This window comes from Euprymna scolopes, chromosome 15, assembly GCF_053919585.1.
Source record: "Euprymna scolopes isolate OS-2025 chromosome 15, ASM5391958v1, whole genome shotgun sequence".
Classification (NCBI taxonomy): Eukaryota; Metazoa; Mollusca; class Cephalopoda; order Sepiida; family Sepiolidae; genus Euprymna; species Euprymna scolopes.
The window spans coordinates 124,223,375-124,244,479 of record NC_136496.1 but is presented as its reverse complement, the minus strand read 5'-3'; the positions used below and the strand labels follow the sequence as shown (position 1 = coordinate 124,244,479).

At 33.7% G+C, this 21,105-nt stretch overlaps 1 protein-coding gene across 11 annotated transcripts in view; it reads left to right on the top strand.

Moving 5' to 3' along the window:
• Window positions 1-21,105, top strand: part of LOC145294110 (membrane-associated guanylate kinase, WW and PDZ domain-containing protein 1-like) — a 664,188-nt gene that overhangs the window by 504,964 nt on the left and 138,119 nt on the right. For all 11 annotated transcript variants that reach the window (XM_080141199.1, XM_080141205.1, XM_080141202.1 and 8 more), the window contains exon 6: window positions 14,276-14,333. In XM_080141199.1, the coding sequence (XP_079997325.1) occupies window positions 14,276-14,333 (58 nt within the window). The remainder of the gene's footprint in view (window positions 1-14,275; window positions 14,334-21,105) is intronic.

Genomic DNA, 21,105 nt, shown 5'->3' with positions numbered 1-21,105 from the left:
CTTTGTTTCACTTAAAACAAGAGAACCATTAAAAAAAAACTTTGATGGAATCATTAATAAAATTCACAATCCTTTTTGCAATACAACTATATTTGATCAAAATAAATGTCACTCTGTTTGGCTTGTCCACCACACTCCAATCATAAATGCCCAACAGTCTTTGTTTTATCAGCATTCAATAATATATTGTGAGCATGTCAAGCAATCTCCATAGAATTCCTGAAATGAAGATGGCTATCACAGACCAAATCAGAGCAGTGTTGAGAGAAAAATGTTATGCTTATTGACAATTTTGCCATTTGTCATATGCAGGTGTACTTGTCATCGAATGACTATAAAACAAAGACTGTTGGATTTTTTTTTTTTTTTTTACACAGTGACCACTTATCAAGGCCCGGAAGCCACTCAGGGATAAGGGTTATTGCAAGTACATTATGCTAGTGTGGAGATTTGATGAAGTGTTTACTTAAGAGGGCGGTTCATTAGGAATTTGTTAACGTTGGACTTGAACACATCCAAGTTGTAGTCAGGTGGGAAGCAGGCAGACGGAACAGAGTTCCACAGGCATGCAGTTCTAAGAAAGAAGCTTTGTTCATGGAATCCACGTTTTGATTTAGGCACAGATAAAGAGTGGGGGAAATATTTCACAGTGGATTCAGCTAGACGGGTGTTTTTCGTGAAAGATTGGCGAGGGGGACCAGAGATTGGAGTTCAGACGAGCACCTGCCATGGAAATAACGATAAAACAAGGATAGGCTCGCAACGTCTCTTCTGTGGGAGAGGGGTTGCAGGGTAGAGAAAAGGGCATCCCCCACTAAGCCACGAAGTCTATTTTGTACTCTGTCAAGGCAGGATAGGCTGTTTTTAGCAGCTCCTGCCCAGATATGGCAGCAGTATTCCATCCTTGGACGTACTTGGCTTTTATATAGATAGAGAATTGCATCAGTAGTGAGATATCTTCTGGAGCGGTAGAAGGATCCCACCATCTTTCCAGCGACCTTGGCAACAGACTTGATGTAAGTGTTCATTTCAGATCAGGAGTAAAGGTCAAACCCAGAAGCTTGTCAAAGCACGGGGCCTCTCCCAGACGAGAGCCATTCATCCCAATGGATAGTCAAGATTAAAACTTGGTGAACAATTCAGGGATATGGATTATTCAGATTAATATTTTCATCTTAGTTGTTATTTTTGAACAAACACTTTTATGGATATATGATGCAATGGATAAAAACACTGATCAACAATCAGCTTTTAACGTTTCTGAATTTTTGAGATGATGATTGGTTATTCGGATTATTTGGAATCTTTGGGCTATTATTCCCGTTTTGAGTGTAATTCTCACAACGTTGCAGTCGATGTAATCTCCGACTTGCTTTGAAATTTTGTCCAAATTCCAGAGTTCAACAGGAACATACTTGAGCTTGAAAAGATACACCTGAAGAAGATTGGAGGTTACATCGACCAAAACGTTGTGAAAATGACACTCAAGATGAGAACAGTAGTTTGAAGATTCAAAATAATATGAATCAGTTTTAAGTGACAATCTTCTGAAGGTTGAAGGTTCAATTCTTACTGCAGGCAATAATCACTAAGAATAATACAAAAATTAACATTTTTTTATTCGGTCATGCCTGACGTAATGAGAAAAATCTACCCTCGTGGATGAAATAAAGGGTTCAGTTCAAAATCAGGTTTAGATTGCTGAGTTTGAAAAGTAGATCTGAGATTACACGGCTAAAAGTTGTGAAATTAACAACCAAGATAAAAATGCTTGTCCAAACAATATTTAAAATATTCCACAAACCTAAGAAGTTTTGTTGGCTAAATATTAGTGATGGGACGATTTCAATATTTTCCCCCAATTCCAATACAATTCCCGATTCCATACTAAATTTCCGATTCCGATGCAATTAAAGATTCTGATTGTTTATAAATCTCTACATATTTAACTATGAAGTCGTTTTTTCTTCTGCCCATTACCGTAAAACATGTTAAATGTGCAGATATTTTCCTAAACGTTAACATACATTTGTGGGGTTGATCTATTTTAGTTTTACTGCTAGTTTGAAATCAATAAATATTTATTATATTATCATTACTACCAACAGTGAAAAAGTTTGCTTTTCACAAAATCAAAAAAAAAAAAGAAAAAAAAAAGACAACTGAAAGAATCGTTTTCTAATAATAATAATAATAATAATAATAATAATAATAATTTAATTTAGTAATAAGAATCGGAAAATAGGCACAAATGTTTCAGATTCTGATTCCGACACCCCCAAAATCACCGATTTTTCCCGATTCTGGATAATCGTCCCAACACTACTAAATATACTTTGATACACATCTATGTATGAGCTTTTGTATCTTTTGAATTGACTGTTTTGTCATCGTTAGCAAATTATGTCTACTAAAGTCTAGCAGGACAGGCCATTTATCATTGGACCATTAGTTTAAAGGAAGAGACTGAAAAAGAAAACGTTTTTATTTTCTTAGGAGACCTTCTGTGTTTGCTTATATTTATATTAGTCTCATTGATAATGTTTTCGTTTTTTTTTCTCTCTCAACTATCGGAAATTCTATTATTATTATAAAAACTGCTTCTATTTATCTCTACTGTTCGGTAGCTTTAGTTGTCTGCCCAGCCGTATTTCTATCTCTCTCAATCGACTTATTTCATTTAAGTCTTCGATGCAGACGACGCATCTCGATGAGACACTTTTTTTTTTTTTTCTGTCGATCGATCTTTTACACTTTCGTTTGTTGCAGCACTTTCTTCAGTCTGTCACATTTGTGAAAAGACTGAAGAAAGACTGTATTTGTATATTTATATATTTAAATAATTAGTGCTTTTTACCGAGTTTTTCTTTTTTTTTTTTGACAATGGATCTTTTCTTGTGATTTTCGTTTGGTTTCTGCTGATATTTGTGACTTTTTGGGGGCATGGATATTAATAGCATTGTTCCTATTTACAATGTCTCCCCACGGGACAGAGTTAGACACCAGGGTCGTTTTTTAATGTGGAGAAAAGGAACAAAAATAAAAAATTGTCTCAGTCGTGAAGGACTTCTCCCCCACTGACAGAACAAGAAATTGAAGTGCAGCATCTGAAGAACAGATACTACACTTTGATCTTGGCCCGAATGTTATTTGAATTGCATCTACAAACATTTTCTTCTGAAGATAATCCAGTATTTAAAGATATGTATATATGTATATATACTAGTGGGGGTACCCGGCGTTGCCTGGGTGTATGAAGGTGTAGTAAGGAACTTAGACATGTGAACGCGAGTATTATTTTTTTTTCTAAAGAGTTCACTTCTTGTAAGTACAAAAAATTAAAATACTCGACCTGAGATCGAGACCAAAACCTAAAGATAGTGAGTCGAGTAAGATAATCATTAGACCAACTTGACACGACCTTTAAAAAGTGTTTTCAAACCTATTTATTCTTAACATAAGGAAGCTGTCATATTTCATAACTGTGCATGCACAGTCATGTTTCATGTATGAAACAATTGACAAACAGATAAAAATCTGATGACCCCCCCCCTCAAGTACCAATTTTGACCTCTTAGCAGCATTTTTTTCCAGATGAAAACAGATTAAAAAGTTTTCCAACTGTCTAAATAACCTATATACCAAATTTCAAGTCTGTAGATTAAAAATTTGTTGAGTATATAGGTTGAGAAGTATCCTCACACACACACATTCTCACTTAGATATTACATATGTATATATAATTCTATAAATATTACATATGTATATATAATTCTATTTAACTAAATATTGAGCTTCTGGTATGTACAAGTTAATGATTGATCTTTAAGCTAACTAATTGAAAGATTTTCTATATGATTTTAATTGAAAGTATAAAATGTGTGTGTCATTCGCAGACAGCTTCACTGTATCACAGTTCTTTAGTAAAGTTAGAGTAGCACTTTTCTCTAGCCAGGGATCACACCTACACGCACACACACACACTTCTATCCCATCATGCAAAAGTTAGCAAGTAAAACATGTACTTATTTCTAGTTATCAAACAAAACTTTTTCATCTAGTGAGGGAATGCAAGAAAGCAAATAAGACTTACTTTAACAACTGAAATGAATCCCAAAAAACATCATTTACTCTATCATAAACATGGTGGGTGTATTTCTTTTTCTTTAGGTCATCAGAAATGATATGAAAAATTAAATTTCTGATGTAATTTTATGGTAAAGTGTAGTTTTGTTTATAGAGGTTGAATCTAAACAATCCTATAAATCTTGTGTTTATATAATAGTGCTCAATAATTACTTTAATACCATGTTTTATAACGTTGTGTATATGATTTGCCTATTTTTGCATAATTTCTAAATCAAAGTCCGTATTATTTTCACTGTGGTCCTCATTTTGAGTCTCATTTTTCACGTTTCAGCCGATGTAACCTCCAACCTTCTCCAGATGTATTTTGTCAAACTTGGGAATCTGCAGAGATTTTCTAATGGAGGCTTTTATTAATCCGTGGAGGTAGCATGCTCTTGTTCTGTCTGCCATTACCAAATGGAAGTCTTAAGTAATTTGGAACGGTATCGTTAGTATCACCCACACTGAGGATTGAACCTTCAACCTACAGCAGAATTTCACTTACAACTGATTGTTACCTAGTACTTTATCCTTTACACCACAGTTTACATCAGCCGAAACCATGTGAAAATAACAATCAAGATGAGGATGGTATCCGAATAATACAAATTATCAAGCCTCATCTAAAGAAAATTCAAAAACATAATAAAAATAGCAATAGTAACGTCTACTTTATAACAACAATGTTTAGTCATTAAAATGTAAACAACGAATTGACTTTATACTTATTTGAGGAAATTAACTCTTCAAGCATTTAACGCACTTTAGAAGTAAGAGGACGTAAGCGTATATATATATATAGTAATAAAATTAAGCTGAAAAATAAATTTTCAATAGCAAGGCAAACCTATCTGGATAAAAAAGGCTCTACCCAATTAAGAGGAGCAAACAATAAGTCAAAAAGATGAAAAGTAAAATTACAAAGGAACTTTATTACATTATCAAGTCAATAAGAGCTACAGAAAGGAGACTAGGGAAGAAACTTTTTAGGCCATGGTATTTCGAAACCAAATGCTTCTCGTCAGAAGAGGAAAAAAAGCCGGCCATTATACAAATGTAAAGGAAAAAAGTTTTTTTTTTTTTTCCCTGTTATAATCATCATATCGAATGAATCCAAAAATTCTCTTGTTGGCATTGGTTTCCCTGATATTTTTCTAGTCAGAATTCTTTCTAGAAGTACATCAGGTACTTACGGGAAGGACTATGTAAAAGTTGCCAACATCCTTAGTAAAAGTGATTTTTGTGGAACGAACTGGATTCGAACTTTGAGCACCAACGTCTTCAATCCTTGTTGTTAACCACTGAACCACCATCATCTCCCACCTTTTATAATGACAAGATGACTGTCCTTTTATTACCCAGGAATTGTTTATACTGCAATAATAACCATATGTGAACCTTCTCTTCTCTCACCTGGGGTAGGTGTTATCTCAATAGTCTTGTCAGAGACGGCAATAACAACGTATGTTTCAGACATTTTAAGGTATTGATTAATAATTTGTAATATTTCGATGAATCTTTTCGTCTTGGACGTTATTCTCAAGAATCTGTCGACAAGCACTCATGGTGTAACTGATAAAAGTATTAAATGATGATCAATTCTAAGAGACGGTATTCTGGAGGTTGAAGGTTCAATCCTCAGTACAGGCGATACTACAAATACAATTGCAAATTAAGGCTTCTATCCAGTCATGGCTGACTGAACGAGAGTAAACTACCCTCTATGGATTAAATAAAAGGTTTTGTTCAAAATTTTGTACAGATTTCTAGGATCGGCATAACGATTCCTGAGTTTGACCAAATTTACCTGTAGAAAGTTGGAGGTTACATCGGCTGAAACGTTGTGAGAATATTAAAGATGAGAACTGTAGTCTGTATAATAAAAAAAAACAATGCTGCACTTCAAAACAAGCACCATTAATAGTATGCAAACATTATAAACAAGTTTTGATTTAAAAAAAAAAGTTGTCTAAATCACATTTTAGTTTTTATATTGAAATTTTGTTTCAAATGCAGTTTTTATAAACAAATTGTTCAAGAAACTTTTTGTTTATTTTGATATAATTTTGTACATAGAAAACTGAAAGGTAGTTCTACACTTTTATTATTTCAGGGTGAGTAACTATACAGCATACACTGAAGGAAACTGGCTTTAGGCAAGAAGGGGAGGGTGTAATTTTTTTCCTTCCTTTCCCCCCCAATTTTTTTTCTTAGGTTTCCCAGGTGCTTCTAAAGAGTGTAACACAATCCCTTCAGTCTTTGCCTGTTCCAAACGAACTTCTTTTAATAGACATTTCCATGATTAGAAAAATATCTTTTTTATTTTTATACATTTGTTTGTAGAAATTTCAAAACGAAAACATTTTTTTTTGCATGATTATTTATGATGAACAATTATTAATTTTAGTTTGAATCTTTAATTTATTACCAAAAATCTTTTTCTCGGTTTTATTATTTTGTTAAAATAGAATTGATTTTTTCTGCATTTCTTTTACTACTAGAAACTCAACTGAGAGTTGGCACTTACTCTAACAATTATCTACCCTGTCTAAAAAATTACCTCCCGTTTTTTATAGTTTCTACTAGCATGGGTGCCCGGCGTTGCTCGGGTGTTTGGAGGTGTATGCTGTGCAAAAAAACAAAAAGAAATGGTTAATTTTTAAAAACTTTGACCCTTATTATGACCCCTTAAAATTTATAGTTTCGGGCTCAAATCACTTTATTAAGTTAGATCCAGGTTCAAGGAACCTATATCTAAAATTTCAAGTGTCTAGACCCAAAATTGTCAGAGGAGTTTGGTAGAGTTCTTAAAGGTCAAATCGTTGAAATTTGACCCCTTAACAGCCAAATTTCTGGCTGACACCCGTCACATCGATTTTCCCAAATCTCAGTACCCGGTATTTCAAATTTCGAGTCTATAGACTAAAAATTGACAGAGTTATTGCGTAGGGAAATGTACACAGACAGACAGACAGACAGACACGTTCACTTTTATAGATATATAGATTTACTTTGCCTCCCCACGAGGGCAGGGTTAGTTGATTAAAACTCTATTTTTATAATAATTACAATAGGAGTTCCAGATTTGGAATACATAACGTAGATAATAGCTATATATCAATAACAAGGTGATTATTTCTGAAAATAAATTTAACTATTGAAAGAAAAAACTAATATTTTGTATTATTTGGACGACTATTCTATTCTTGGATCTTTCACATTTCGGTTGATATAACCTACCTTCTTCAGGCATACCATGTCAAACTCTAGAATCTCTCTGGAATTTCCAACTAAACCCGTTATTTGATCCACAGGCGTATTTTATTCTTGTTCCGTCAATCCTTATCTGGTAGAAGTCTTAGATAATTCATAATTGTATTCTTAGTATTGCTAAGGAATGAGCTAAGGAACTTACAAAAGACTGGCACTTAGAACTGATTATTATGTTGCACTTTTATCCGTTGTATCATGGATTCTTAAAAAAAAAAAATTCTTACACATAACTTCTGTTTTGTTATTTGTTTTTTCAGAAATTTCAGTCCTTAGAATGAAACCTATTTTCAAAACAAAAATACAGAAAAATCTTTAAAACATCTCTGTGTACGTCCCCATTGCGGAACAAAGTTGTCATATTCCAAAAATAATATAAATTAATCAAGTATTATTATTTTTTTTTTTACTAAGAAAATCAAATTTTATTAGTAAGCAAAAAGGGACTTTCTCGCATCCCAATCTTGAAAAAAGGGGTAAGATAAGTACACAATAATTCAAACTTGCAAGATATATAATATAAAATATAATATTAACAATTTCACATTGATTGCTAAAAATCGTAAATTTTAATTTTCTTAGTAAAAAAAAAAAAAAAATACTCGATCAGTGTCTATGATTTTTGGAATATGACATTTTTGTTCCATTTTGTCTATGTACATCATAAAGATATTTTCAGTGATTTGGTTTTTAAAATAGATGTAATTCTAAATGTTCTCTTGATTTTCAGTTTGAATATTTAAAGGAACAATAAAATAGATTTTTTTTATTTTTACCAATTTACAATTAACAGTGTGACAAATAATGTAAGATTATGCAATACTAATGATGTTATATTCGTAACGATTGGAAGAAATAGATTGTTGACAATTCATCTCTCTTTTTTTTTACATTTACTTTCCACCATGATCGTTTTTTTTTTTGTTGTTGTTTTTTATTCATTTTTTTTTTTTGTGTGTTATTGATGCACAAGGCTGACTCCCTTTTCCCTCCTTTTTTTTTCTTAGCCTTCCAACGTGTGTTGCTTCTCTCCATGTTTGTATAGAATGTTTTTCCCTTTCCCTTTGGAATCGACCATTCCCCCTCCCCCTACCACCCTCACTTCAAAAAGTCTGATGATGAGTACTATCCTCTGCTAGGTAAATCAACTATTGCATCTTCCAACCTTTTACCTTAGGCTTATCTTCGCATCCCCTTCCCTTCCAGTCTCCCCCCTTCTTTTTTTTTTTTTTTTAATTCCTTTTCCATTCTCTTTTGAAACCAGACATTTCGCTTCTTCTCATATACTTTGACATTTTCTCATTACTCTCATACCAAATTTATAAACCAGCCAAGGAACAACTTAGATTTTTTTTTCTAAACAACAGAAATATTTTATAAAAAGGAAAAAGAGAGGGGGAAAAAAAACTTAACAATATTTTCCCCCCTTAAATATGAAGGTAGGTTACAGAAAACTTTGTGCTTATTATTTCCAAGACAATCTCTTTTTTTTTTTCTATCAGCAATTTTAACTGTTTTTGTTTGTATTGCAAATTCAAGTAAACCTGAGCCATGTTTTTTTTCTCTTTTGTGTACCTTTTTATTTTGTGTGTATTTTACTACTAAACTTTGCTTAATAGATTGTTAATTGTTTACTATAAGTTGTGGCGTATATTATTTTGATTATGTGAACTACTGTTTTCGTTTTGGATATTCTCACAACCTTTCTACCTGTAGTTTCCAAGCTTCTTCAGGTGAGTCTTGTCAGATTGGACTCTGGGATATTTGTCAAACTGGGACAGAGGGAGGGAGTAACGGTGCTTGTTATGGTTAGGGCTATGACAACAGAATATTCTTTTCATTGGTCTGACTCTCGAGTATATATTCAACACAGACACAGTTAATCAACTGAGAACCACATCACCCTATATAAAAGCATATAAGATATCAACGGATACACATTTGAGAGTCAAAACAATGAAAAGAATATGCTGTTGTCATAACCCTAGTTATGATAGTCGACAGATCGATTTTTTTATATATGTTGTTTCAAGCAAAAACAATATTACATACTTAATTGTTATGCGGAAAATAGTAATATATCCAAAAATTACAAAAAAATCATAGAGTAGAAAGTTATTTATAGTTAAGTTATTTTACAGAAAATTGGATAAAATTGCATTTTTCTTAGATGTTATAAAGTCGGCAGTTGGAGGCTATATGCAAGGGACATAACTCCGATGGAATATTGTAGATTGTGTCATGGGTGCAATATTTGTTATTTATAACAATAGACTTTTATATATATATATATATATATATATATATATATATATATATATATATATATATATATATATAACACAATAGCAGTTGTTCTCCTCGATGAATTTTCGTAATTTTTGGATAAATTACTATTTCCGACATGACAACTTAGTACGTAATATTGTTTTTGCTTAAAGCAATATATAAAAAAAATCAATTTGTCGACTATATCTTAACCAGCACCAGTTACACATAAAAAAAACAAGAACTGGTTTAAGGTTTCCCTACAATTCATACGAGAATTGTTTACAAGGATCTGTGGGGCATCAAATATAAGTGCTAAATCAAAATCACGTCTAAGTGAGAGTCTTCTAGAAGTTGAAGGTTCAATGCTCAATACAGGCGATTTAAAGAATACAATATTGAATTACTTAAAACTTCTATCCGGTCATGGTTGACGGAACGAGAGCAAGCTACCCCCTGTGGATTAAAGGGTTTTGTTTGAAGCTTGATACATTCTCACACTCGAAAAGAAATACCTGAAAAGTTACATCGGCTGAAACGTTGTGAAAACAATATCAAAGATGAAAGCAATAGTCTGAATAATCCAAATTATGAATCCTTATCTCCAAAATTTCCAAATTTTATATTTACATATTTTTCAATGTTTATGCACGATTAAAATCTTGGAAATGTTGATTAATTTTATTTTTCTATGCTTTATTTGTTAATTATTGACATTATTTTATCGTTATAGGATAGGAATATTTGGTGTTTAAGGCCGTTTTTTTTTTTTTTTTTTTTTTTTTTAAATAAAGCACAAACAAAAAATTTTTCCTTATTAATTGTTTTCTTAAATTTATGAAAATGCAAAAAATAAAATTGTTTTCAAAGGAATTCTGAGCTATTGGCCCATTCGACATAATGGTACAAGTGTTTGCTAATGAGCTGAGAGACCAGGGTTCAGTCCTCGGTCAGGTCATACCAAAGTTACTTGATTCCCCCTTAGTCAACCTTTATTTCATTTCAGTCAAAAAATATTACATTTGTATTTTTACAGAATTTCATCAATTGGAATAGAAATTAGTTTTGTATAACCTTAAAAGCAACATTTCTACATACAAATTGTTTTGTTTTTATACTAAACAAAATGAAATTATATTTTCACCATCAAAGAATATTTAATGTCTGAGATATCGACTTCAGATTCCAAATAAAACTTTTTGTTGCTTAAATTTAATGAACAGAATTTCTTGATCTATTTATTTTCCTCCCCACGAGGGAAGACTTAAATGTAAGGTTAGCTTTTAATGTGTGTGGGGGGATCCAGCTCCTCAACAGAAGGTACTCAAGATTGGCACAAAATAAAAATTACTTCAGTCTAGAAGGATTTCTCTATCACTGATTGACGACAGAATTGATGAAGTGTATCAGAACAGATAATACACTTTGCTCCTAGGTAGAAAATATATAACCTAGAACTTCAGCGTTTGTGTTAAATTTAGAGTACCACTCTAAAAATTGAACATGAAAATTTTGTATTCAGCTGATATATTAATTTGATTATCCCCTTCCCCTCAAAAAGTAAGAATTATTTTAGAGGGTAGTAAAGAAATCATGGTGAAATATCGGCTCTAAAGGAATCAGTTTATGCTAAACTTGCATAGCAAACTGAGCACCCCTAGAAAAACTGAACATTAAAAATTTCAATCTTCTTTTTCATTGTTATTAACCTGAAAATTTTGTCTTCAGTCAATATAGTAATTTGATCACCCCCCCCCCTAAAAAAAACATTTTAGTGAGTAATTTTAAAAAATTATAAGGGAAATATTTTAGAATTTTTATACTTAAATAAAGGAATGAATAACCCTTCTAAAAATTGAACACTGGAAACAAACAATTGAGTGAGATTTGATGACAACGAAAAGAAACTGAAAGGATGCTGTGGATCTGGCTTTAGATCGGAAACAATGGTATACTTTCACTGCTTCATGCATCACAGGACGCGAGAGTTCCTAAATCTAAGTAAAAATGCTATTACTAGATGCGAAAAAAGTATGCACATATCATTAGCATTACGAAGAACGTAATGACTGTTTCTGAACTTTTTTTAGATGACGATTGAGAATTTGAGTTATTTGAATCATTCGGACTACTGTTCTCATTTTTAATTTTATTTTCACAACGTTTCAGCCAATGTAATCTCTGATCTTATTTTGAGTGTTATTCTTACAATGTTTCGTCTGATTTAAAGATTCCCGAATTCGATAAGATATACGTGGAGAAGGTTGGAGGTTACATCGGCCGAAACGTAAAATTAACACTCAAGATGAGAACAGTAGTCCAAAGAATTCAAACGTAATTAATTTAGCCTTAAAATGATACCAATATAATTGTACTACCATTCATAGTTCAACAGATATAACGACTTGAAATGTGTCCCAGTACTTGTGTAGTATCATCTTCGATGTATTACTCGTTCGTTAATGAACATTGAACAAGTGCAACAACCTACAAATAGTACATCATGAAAAGGCGAAATGGAAGCAGCTCACTTTCATTTTTCGTATTGTATAATTAGATTTTCTGCTCATTACTTTCACTTGTTGTAGGTATGTTTTTTTTTTTGTTTTTTTGTTTTGTAGCGGAACAGATTGACATGTGTTATTATTAAGCACAGTTGAAAGTTGTATGTAATTGTCAACTTTTAATTAGTTGTGTGAAGTCAGAGGTTTGGGAAGGAGTCAGTAAAATTAATGAAAATACTAAGGAATCAGAATACGAACTTTTTAATCTCCAAAGAATCAGCAAACAGTCAGAATATTGCAATATTTTAAAGGAAAGAGGCTGTCGGATATTTTTGAATTTTGAGTCGAAGTCTGAATCTTTTAAATCCTAAGAATTGTAGTCGAAGCTTATACCTTCTGACATTGCAACCCGGCTTTTCATAACCATTATCAACAAAAACCGAACAAACAAATGCACCATTTGTCTTTTTTTCTGCATTTTTGTTTTTTCAATTAGGTTGTATTCTGGACTTGCAACTAGAAAAGCAACAAACAATCAAATATCTAAAAGAAAAAAAAAAAATTTTTTTTTTAATTACATTTTCACCCCAAACTAGGCATATTGCCACTTAGTTGTAGGGGGCTACTATCAGGGACATAGGCATCAGGGGTACTGTGTAGGGAGTTGGGCAGCAAGATGTTGATTCATGTTGCACTTGAACTTCTGCATGTCAGTACAGTTGGGGAAGCATGGACCCGGCAGGGAATTCCAAAGTCTAGCTGTCCACGGGAAGAAACTACTGGAGTAGAAGGCTCTCTTACATCTAATGATCTCTACTGTGAAGGGGTGGGATTTAGTTGCTTGTCGGGTTTGTCGGAGGTATTTACGTCGAGGGGGCACAAGTGCTTACAGTTCGTCAGAGCATTCACCGTTAAAGTACTTGTAGAAAAGGCAGAGGGATGCAACATTTCGTCGATGGGACAGGGGCTAAAGTTTAGACGTCAGTTCAGGACCTATCAGATTGGTGACTCTCTTTTGAACCTTGTCTAGGAGCGAGAGACTAGTGGCGGATGCACCAGCCCAAATATGGCAACAATACTCCATACATGGGCGAATGGTGGCCTTGTAGAGGTATAGGATACTTTCAGGTGTTAATATCTTTCTAGCACGGTTGGGAGAACCTACCTTCTTCGCAGCGGTCCTGGCGATACTCTTGATGTAATTGTTATCTATATATATATATATATATATATAAAATAAAAATACATCTGGACAACACCAAGTACAGCTAACGTACACCCATTAATTCCTACTTGCATTTTGATTCTTTTTTCTCATGTTAAATCTAATGAAATCCAATTTATTTGATAAAAATCTAGCAAAAAGGTTCAACAAGTAATGTAAAGAGATAGAAACCATTTACATCCCCGTCCGTACAAATGTTTTTTGAAGACCACCTTAAACCCGAATGTGATAGTCATTGCCACGCTCTCCTGGTGGGTTGTTCCACGGAGCATAAACATAAAAAATACTTTCTTTTGGGACGAAAATGACATTAGTACAGTTTTTATGGATAGTCACAAAGACTGCATCTTGACGCTGAAGTGAAACACTCTTCGTAAGCTAGATTTAAATTCCTGTTCATGATGTTGTAGATTAGAATCAAGTCTCCCCACATCATCCACTGTTCAAGTAAAAACAGATTTAGTCTTTGAAGCCATTCTTTGTACATATTTACTTGCCTCCCCACGAGGGCAGAGTTACACACAATGTCATTTTTTAATGTGGAGAAAATCCAGCTCCCCACAAAGGAGCATTCTGGATAGGAACAAAAGTTAAAAAATGTCTCGGCCAAGAAGGATTTCTCTTCCACTGAGTGAGGACAGAAAAGATGAAGTGTAGTATCAGAACAGATACTATACTTTGCTCCTAGCCAAAAGGCCAAGTATGAAAATGTCTTCTATTCTTTGTTGGTAAGTGTGGAGAGTCCCATCACCATCCTCGTTGCTAACCACCATTGAACATGATTGCTATCGTTTTGTAGATAAGGATTTTATTTTTTTATTTTTTTTATCTGTGAATCTTATGCTTTTTAATTAATTGAATCAATTTCTTTCTTTTTCAGAATTACCGTTTGGTTGGGAAAAGGTAGAAGACACTCATTATGGAACTTATTATATCGAGTAAGTAATCCACGTTGCTATTAGTATTGGGAGGATTAATCGGGATCGGGGAAAAAAATTGGAACATTTTGAGGAATAGTTAAAATTTCCGATGCCCAAAACGATTCTTTTAATGTTTTTATTTTTTATTTCTTTGTTTTTGTTTAAAACTTAATTTTCTGTTGCTCATCGTATTAATGATAAAATGATAAATATTTATTGATTTGAAGCTATCAGTAAAACTAAAATTTATAAATCACAACATCAATTAATGAAAGTGGGAACAAAATGGATTCGAACTTGTGTTGTTATCCACTACACACACACACACACCTACCTACCTTTAAGAAGAAAGAAAATATTGAAAAATGTACATTTTTCTTGACGACCCTTGACACTGAAATCCAGATATAAAATAATGAACTCAAGTCTCTTGACACCTTGAATGAATCGTTGACCTTGGAAATTAAAAAAAAAAAATGGTTTGCTGTTTACTTAGTATTATAGTTTGTGATTAATGAAAAAGAAAGCAAAAATAAAATAACTTTATTTTTTTAAGTCTTCATAAAGTAATTGTTTATTTACAAATAAGTTGATTTGTTTTAACGCTTTTTTCCCCCACTATAACTGATTTGTTTATACTTTTATACTGCCGCTTTAGAAATAAAAATGCTTCTTTTGGAATAAATTATGACTATAAGTTTTCACAATATACAGGTTTGCATATGTCTGAAGCAATTCAGATTTCAAACAAAAATTCAAGCTGCAAAGTGTCCTAACAAAATTTCAATTCATGAACGATGCCAGCAGCAATAGAAGCATACCATCAGATGAAATGGTAACAACTTTGTGCAGAATTTCCACTCTTGGATTTTTAGATCCAAACCTGTATTTTTTTTTTTTTTTAAGAACAGTATTTTTAAATACCTGCATTAAATGTAGGAGAAAGAGTTTACTTTCGGCAGTCTCATAACTCTTGCTTCCCTTCTTTTATCTTTTAATCCTCACATTCCATCAGCGATGTTTCTGACAAAAGAGTGGAAGAATTGCTGTTTCCTGGGTCAGAATCTATTCATCTAATACTTATTCTGGGCTATTTTTGACCTTGAAGTAGTATTTTATTTTACTTTTTTTGTTTCTTTTTTTTTTTTTTTTTACATAGGCATCACCACTTATCAAGGCCAAGAGGCCACTCAAGGATAAGGGTTCTTACGCCAAGTAGCTTCATACATTATCTGGAATAACTTCCATTTTAAAAAATGCATAAAAAGGTCTGTATATAAGAAGTAACGAATTAATCTGTTTTACATTATTTTCAAAGGAGAAAATATTACTTGGTTTTCAAAACGTTTCAGAACAAATTATGTTCAAAAACCGAGGTTCCATTATATATATATACGCGCATAAGCCTGAGGAATCCTAGAGTGGATGAAACGCCGAATATTCAGTGTAGCTTAATTGCCATATATATTTTATAAATTACTAACTAGCTCTACCTACGTATTGAGCACTTTTGAAGTAAATACTTAAAGTTTACGCATAAATCTATACTTTCGTATATTATTTTTATGTGAGTAAATGAAGTAGTTATATATATATATATATATATTTATATTAGATCCTCCTTAAACAATAGGATCATCCAGGCTGTCATTGATGGACGTTCATCGAAGCAGTATAACATTAATGTGGGAGTGCCTCACAGGTCGATCCTTGGACCACTATTATTCCTGATATTCATCAATGATCTCCCTGATAATATTGTGTCCGAGATGGGCATATTTGCTGATAATACAACACTCTATAACATGCACATGGGAAGAACGGATGTACACTAATCTAAGATAATGGCTGAATTCTTAGAAAATGATCTCCAGACTATAGTGGAATGAAGCCGCAAATGGATGGTAACATTTAATGCTAGTAAGACTAAGCTGCTCTCATTTGATAATTACAAGAAGTCTCTCCAACCACCGATATCCGTAACAAATAATTCCTACCTGAAAATTCTTCCTTCAGAGTCCTTGGCTTAACATTCGCAGGAAATATGAACTGGAACAAATACACTGAGGATATTGCATAGGCTGCTGCAAGGAAGGTGGGCTCCCTCTATCGTACTAGAAAACTACTCGCACCTGAGAGTATCCTGTACCTCTACAAGGTCACCATTCGCTGGTGCATCTACCACCAGTTTCTCCCTTTTGGATAGGGTCCAAAAAAAGGGGTTTCCAATCTAATAGGTCCCACTTTGTCAACTAGGTTTCAACCCCTGTCCCATCGCCACAATGTTGCATCTCTGTGCCTATTTTACAAGTATTTTAATGGAATGTGCTTTGATGAACTCATTGCACTTGTTCCCCCTCGACATACATATCCCCGACAAACTTGCTTTGCAGCAAAATCACACCCCTTCACTCTTGAGGTCCCTATAAGCCACAAAGCTTTCTACTCAAATAGCTTGACTTTGGAATTCCCTTCCCGCTACCTGGTTCTCTAACTGTACTGATATGCAGAAGTTTAAATGTAACGTAAACCAACATCTTTGTCCCAATTAGTAGCCTCTTACGCCCAAGTGGTGATATGCCTTGTTTGGGGTGAACATGAGTAAAAAAAAATTAAAAAAATAAAAAATTTTAATTAAAAAAAAAAAAAACATATGCCATTTAATGTTATGTCAAGAATACTTATTACAATTTTAATCAAAATCCATTAAATGATTTTGATTTTAGAAAAATATATACAAAAGGGGTATTCTGGATTGGGACAAAAATTTTAACTTGCCTCGGTCTAGAAGGACTTTACCTTCACCAACTGAGGACAGAACAGATATCACATTTTGATCTAAGCTTGCAAATTGAGAAGTGAATAAATATAAACTCTCTTAAACTCAATATATTTCATTAACAAACAATTAGTTTTGGGACAAGATCAAAGTGTAGTACCTGTTCTTCAGATGCTGCACTTTAATTTCTTGTTCTCTGTCAGTGAAGGAGAAATCCTTCACGACTGAGACAATTTTTATTTTTGTTCCTTTTCTCCACGTTAAAAAACGACCCTGGTGTCTAACTCTGTCCCGTGGGGAGGCATTGTAAATAGGAACAATTAGTTTTTATGTTATTTGCTTCTGTATTACAAAATAGTATTGCAAACCCATCATCACTATTGTTGTTTAGGTGTTTCAACTTTTTTTTTTTTTTTTTTTTTGACTGATGGGTCAGTACTTATCAAGGTCCAGAGGGATGGTCACTCAAAGATAAACAGAGTCGAATGGGTACAAGATTACTAAAGCAGACTAAATTTTCCAAAAAGTCGACTTATCAAGTATTTGTTTATGTCGTGTTGTAGTCATCTAGGAAGCAGTCTCGTGATATTCTGTTTTGCAGACAAGATTTTCCAAGAAACTTTGTTTGTGGAAGCTCCATTTAGTTTTTGGTAAAGAGAGAGAAAGGAAATTCACAAATGGTTTGCATTCATGTGTATATTGTGGCCAGGGAAGATGATGGCCCTTAGTTTGGCATTTTTGTTTCATTATTACAGGAACGTATAATCGTCTTCTTATATACAGCACCTGGTATTCCTAAATGGTCACCCATTTGATTCTGACCAGGTTTAACAGTGCTTGACTTTGATGATTTAACAAGAACATTGTTATGCTGTATCACCTGAATTGCAAACACCTGAATATGACATTTTGGCTGTGATGACCGTCTTCAGTTCAAGAATAATCTGGGAATTGTTTTGATTGATGTTATCTTTAAGAACTCTCTACAGATAAAACTGTGGGATAGAGGGTTATGGTCCAATAAGTGTGAAGCCCATTTAGGATCAAATCTCTTACTGATGAGACGATCACCAAAATGTCCCTTGCAAATCATATATATATATATATATATATATATATATATATATATATAAGAAATTTATCTTTTTTAATTCTATTTAAGAGAACGGAGACTACAATTTTGATTACGATGAAATTGTGTTCATGTGATGGGAGGAAAAGAAATAGTAGTAGTATCCTATGGATTAGACGTCTCATGTGCCATTATTTTTTTAGCCAGTCTGAGAAATTGTCTTCAGATAGATGGGCTGTCAAATAGCCTCCTTCCAGTCAACTGACTGGATAGTGTAGGATCAGATGGTCTATATCCTGGGGGTGGGGGAGGCTTCCTTGCACTTTGGACAGATTGGGGAGCCTATTTGTCTCCACCTGTGTTTGTTTACTGCAGTCCTGCAGTGTCTTGTTGTGATCGCGTTTGCAGGAAAGAAATAAACGTAACCAAATAATATCACGTTTATTGGCAAAAAAATCGCAAAGTGCAACAAGCCATGTAAAAAGACATTTAAAAGATGTGTACATTGATATGTCATCGGAATGCTTTGTCTGACTTTATTCTTATCAGCTCTACCTCTGGTAGACCATCCCACAAAGCAAAATCACACACAGAAAATGCTGTCTTTTTTCTAATGAGATGAAAGCAACTATGGTATATTTTTCTGGGTCTCGTGAAGATCACAGCTATGTACTTATATGAAAAACTTCCCCGAAAGTATATTGAAATCTTGGTCGATGATGCTTTATGCCAGAATCACGTCTCCTTGCATCCCCCACTACTCAAGTACTTGTAAAGTAACGGAGCGGTACTAACTCTAGGTGGGTTGAACTAGCTTGTTCCAAAGGAGGAAGTTTAATTGAAGTTTGAAATTCACAAGTGGTCCCCAGTCGCATGTATATCCCCATTAGGAGAGATGACGACGTTAGGCTTTAGAAACTTTTGCAGGGAGATGTCAATGTCCTTTTACATACAGCACCTGGTATTCCCAAATTGATCACCCATCTGGTACTAACCAGGTTCAACATTGCTTAACTTCCGTGATCTAATGAGAACTGGTGTGTCAACGTGATAATGCACTGCTCAAGCGAGGGATAATGATCCAGAGTTCAGCGACCATGATAGATCTAGCACTGTCTTGAACTGTTTGTTGTCCACAGGCTGACCACAGCTCTTAGCATCCTATTTTGTGGAGTATCAAACATATTTCTAATTTGATGTTTTGATAGCATCGGCTTTCAAACAAATTAGTTGTATGCTACCAAACTCTGCAATGATGTACACAAAAGCTCTACGAATCAAATACATTTTTATCGGATCTTGAAAATACTGGAGTCCTCAGAATGGGATACCAAACAAGGTTGTTTTTGCTTTATACAGTATTTTTTTTTTTCTTATTTCTAATCCACTACCATGCTAGAAAAATATGCACACCTCATAGTATCCTCTAGCTCTACTAAATCACCATTCGTCCATGCATTGAATATTGTTGCCAAATATGAGCGACTGCATCAACCAATAGCCTCTGATTAACAGGATCCAAAAAAGAGGGCCTCTAGTCTCACACTCTCAAACAAACTCGAATCCCTGTCACATCGCTGCAATGTCACATCCCTACAAGTACTCCAATGGAATATATGCTGACAAACTGTAGCCTTAGTGCCCCCTCAATCAATGTAAATATCCGCAACTGACTCAACAAGCAGTAAAATCTAATGACATCACTGTATAGAGGTCTTTCCAATGCTGGAGAACTTTTTTCTCTAATAGTTTCTTCCCTCGAACTGTTAGACTTTAGAATTCCTGCTTCCCAGACTGTAGTAACCTGGAGAAGTTTCAATGTAATGTGAACAAACATCTCGCTGCTCAACTCCCTATTTAGTGTGTGCCTGTAGGCATGGGCCTAATTCATAGTAGCCCCTTATGTCTCGGTGGTAATGTGCCTTGCTTGGTGGGAATATGGGTTAAAAAAAAAAATTTAATTGCATGTTTAGCAATGTAACGCCTATATGCTTGAATGGTGAGGTAGTACACTTTATTTAAATGTTAATACATTAAACAAACGAAAGCCACCTTTTTTCTAAATATTTTATTTTTGATGAAGAATAAAAATACATCGTTTTTAATTAATCAAAAGTTTATGGATATTTTGCACTTTCAAAAATTCAATAATTTTTAACATTTAATATTAATTTAATCACACTGTGCGATATAATTAAAACTTAATAGTCAACTTTAAAAAAAAAGTTTCTCATTTTATTTAGCTAAAAAATATCTGTTTATTTATTTATTTGTTTGTTTATTTGTGGACTGTTATCCTCATCTTCATAGTTGTTTCACAACGTTTCGGCCAATTATTTCTCTGGCCTTCGTCAGGTGATTAACCACGACAGGATAGGAATGCTGAGTCTCTTTAACTGTATTCTCAGCAATTACTGCCTTCCATAGTTGTTGTCGTCTCACCACATTTTGGCCAACTAATCCTCTAGCCAGCTTTGAGTAGGATTGAAATCACTATCTTCAGACAATGCTCACCTGGAATTGTAGAGATTTAACCAAGATTGGATTTTTTGGTCTTATAAATCCAAATTTTTTATTTTCTGATCTTCCATTGTTGGGTCTGTACCTCATGGTATATTATTTAATTATTCCCGTGAGGGTTAACCATCTAACGAAGGCCGGAAGAATAGTTGTCCTAAACATTGTGAAACAACAACAATAAAGATGAGGATAATAGTCCACAAATATATCTATAAAAACGAAAGTGTCTGTCTGGTCTGTCTGTGTACATTTCTCTACACAATAACTCTGTCAATTTTCAGTCTACAGACTCCAAATTTGATATACAGGTTATTGAGATTTGGGAAAATCTTTGTAATCGGTTTTTGGACAGAAATTTGACTGTTAAGGGGTCAAAGTTCAACGATTTGACCTTTGAGAACTCTACCAAACTCCTCCGC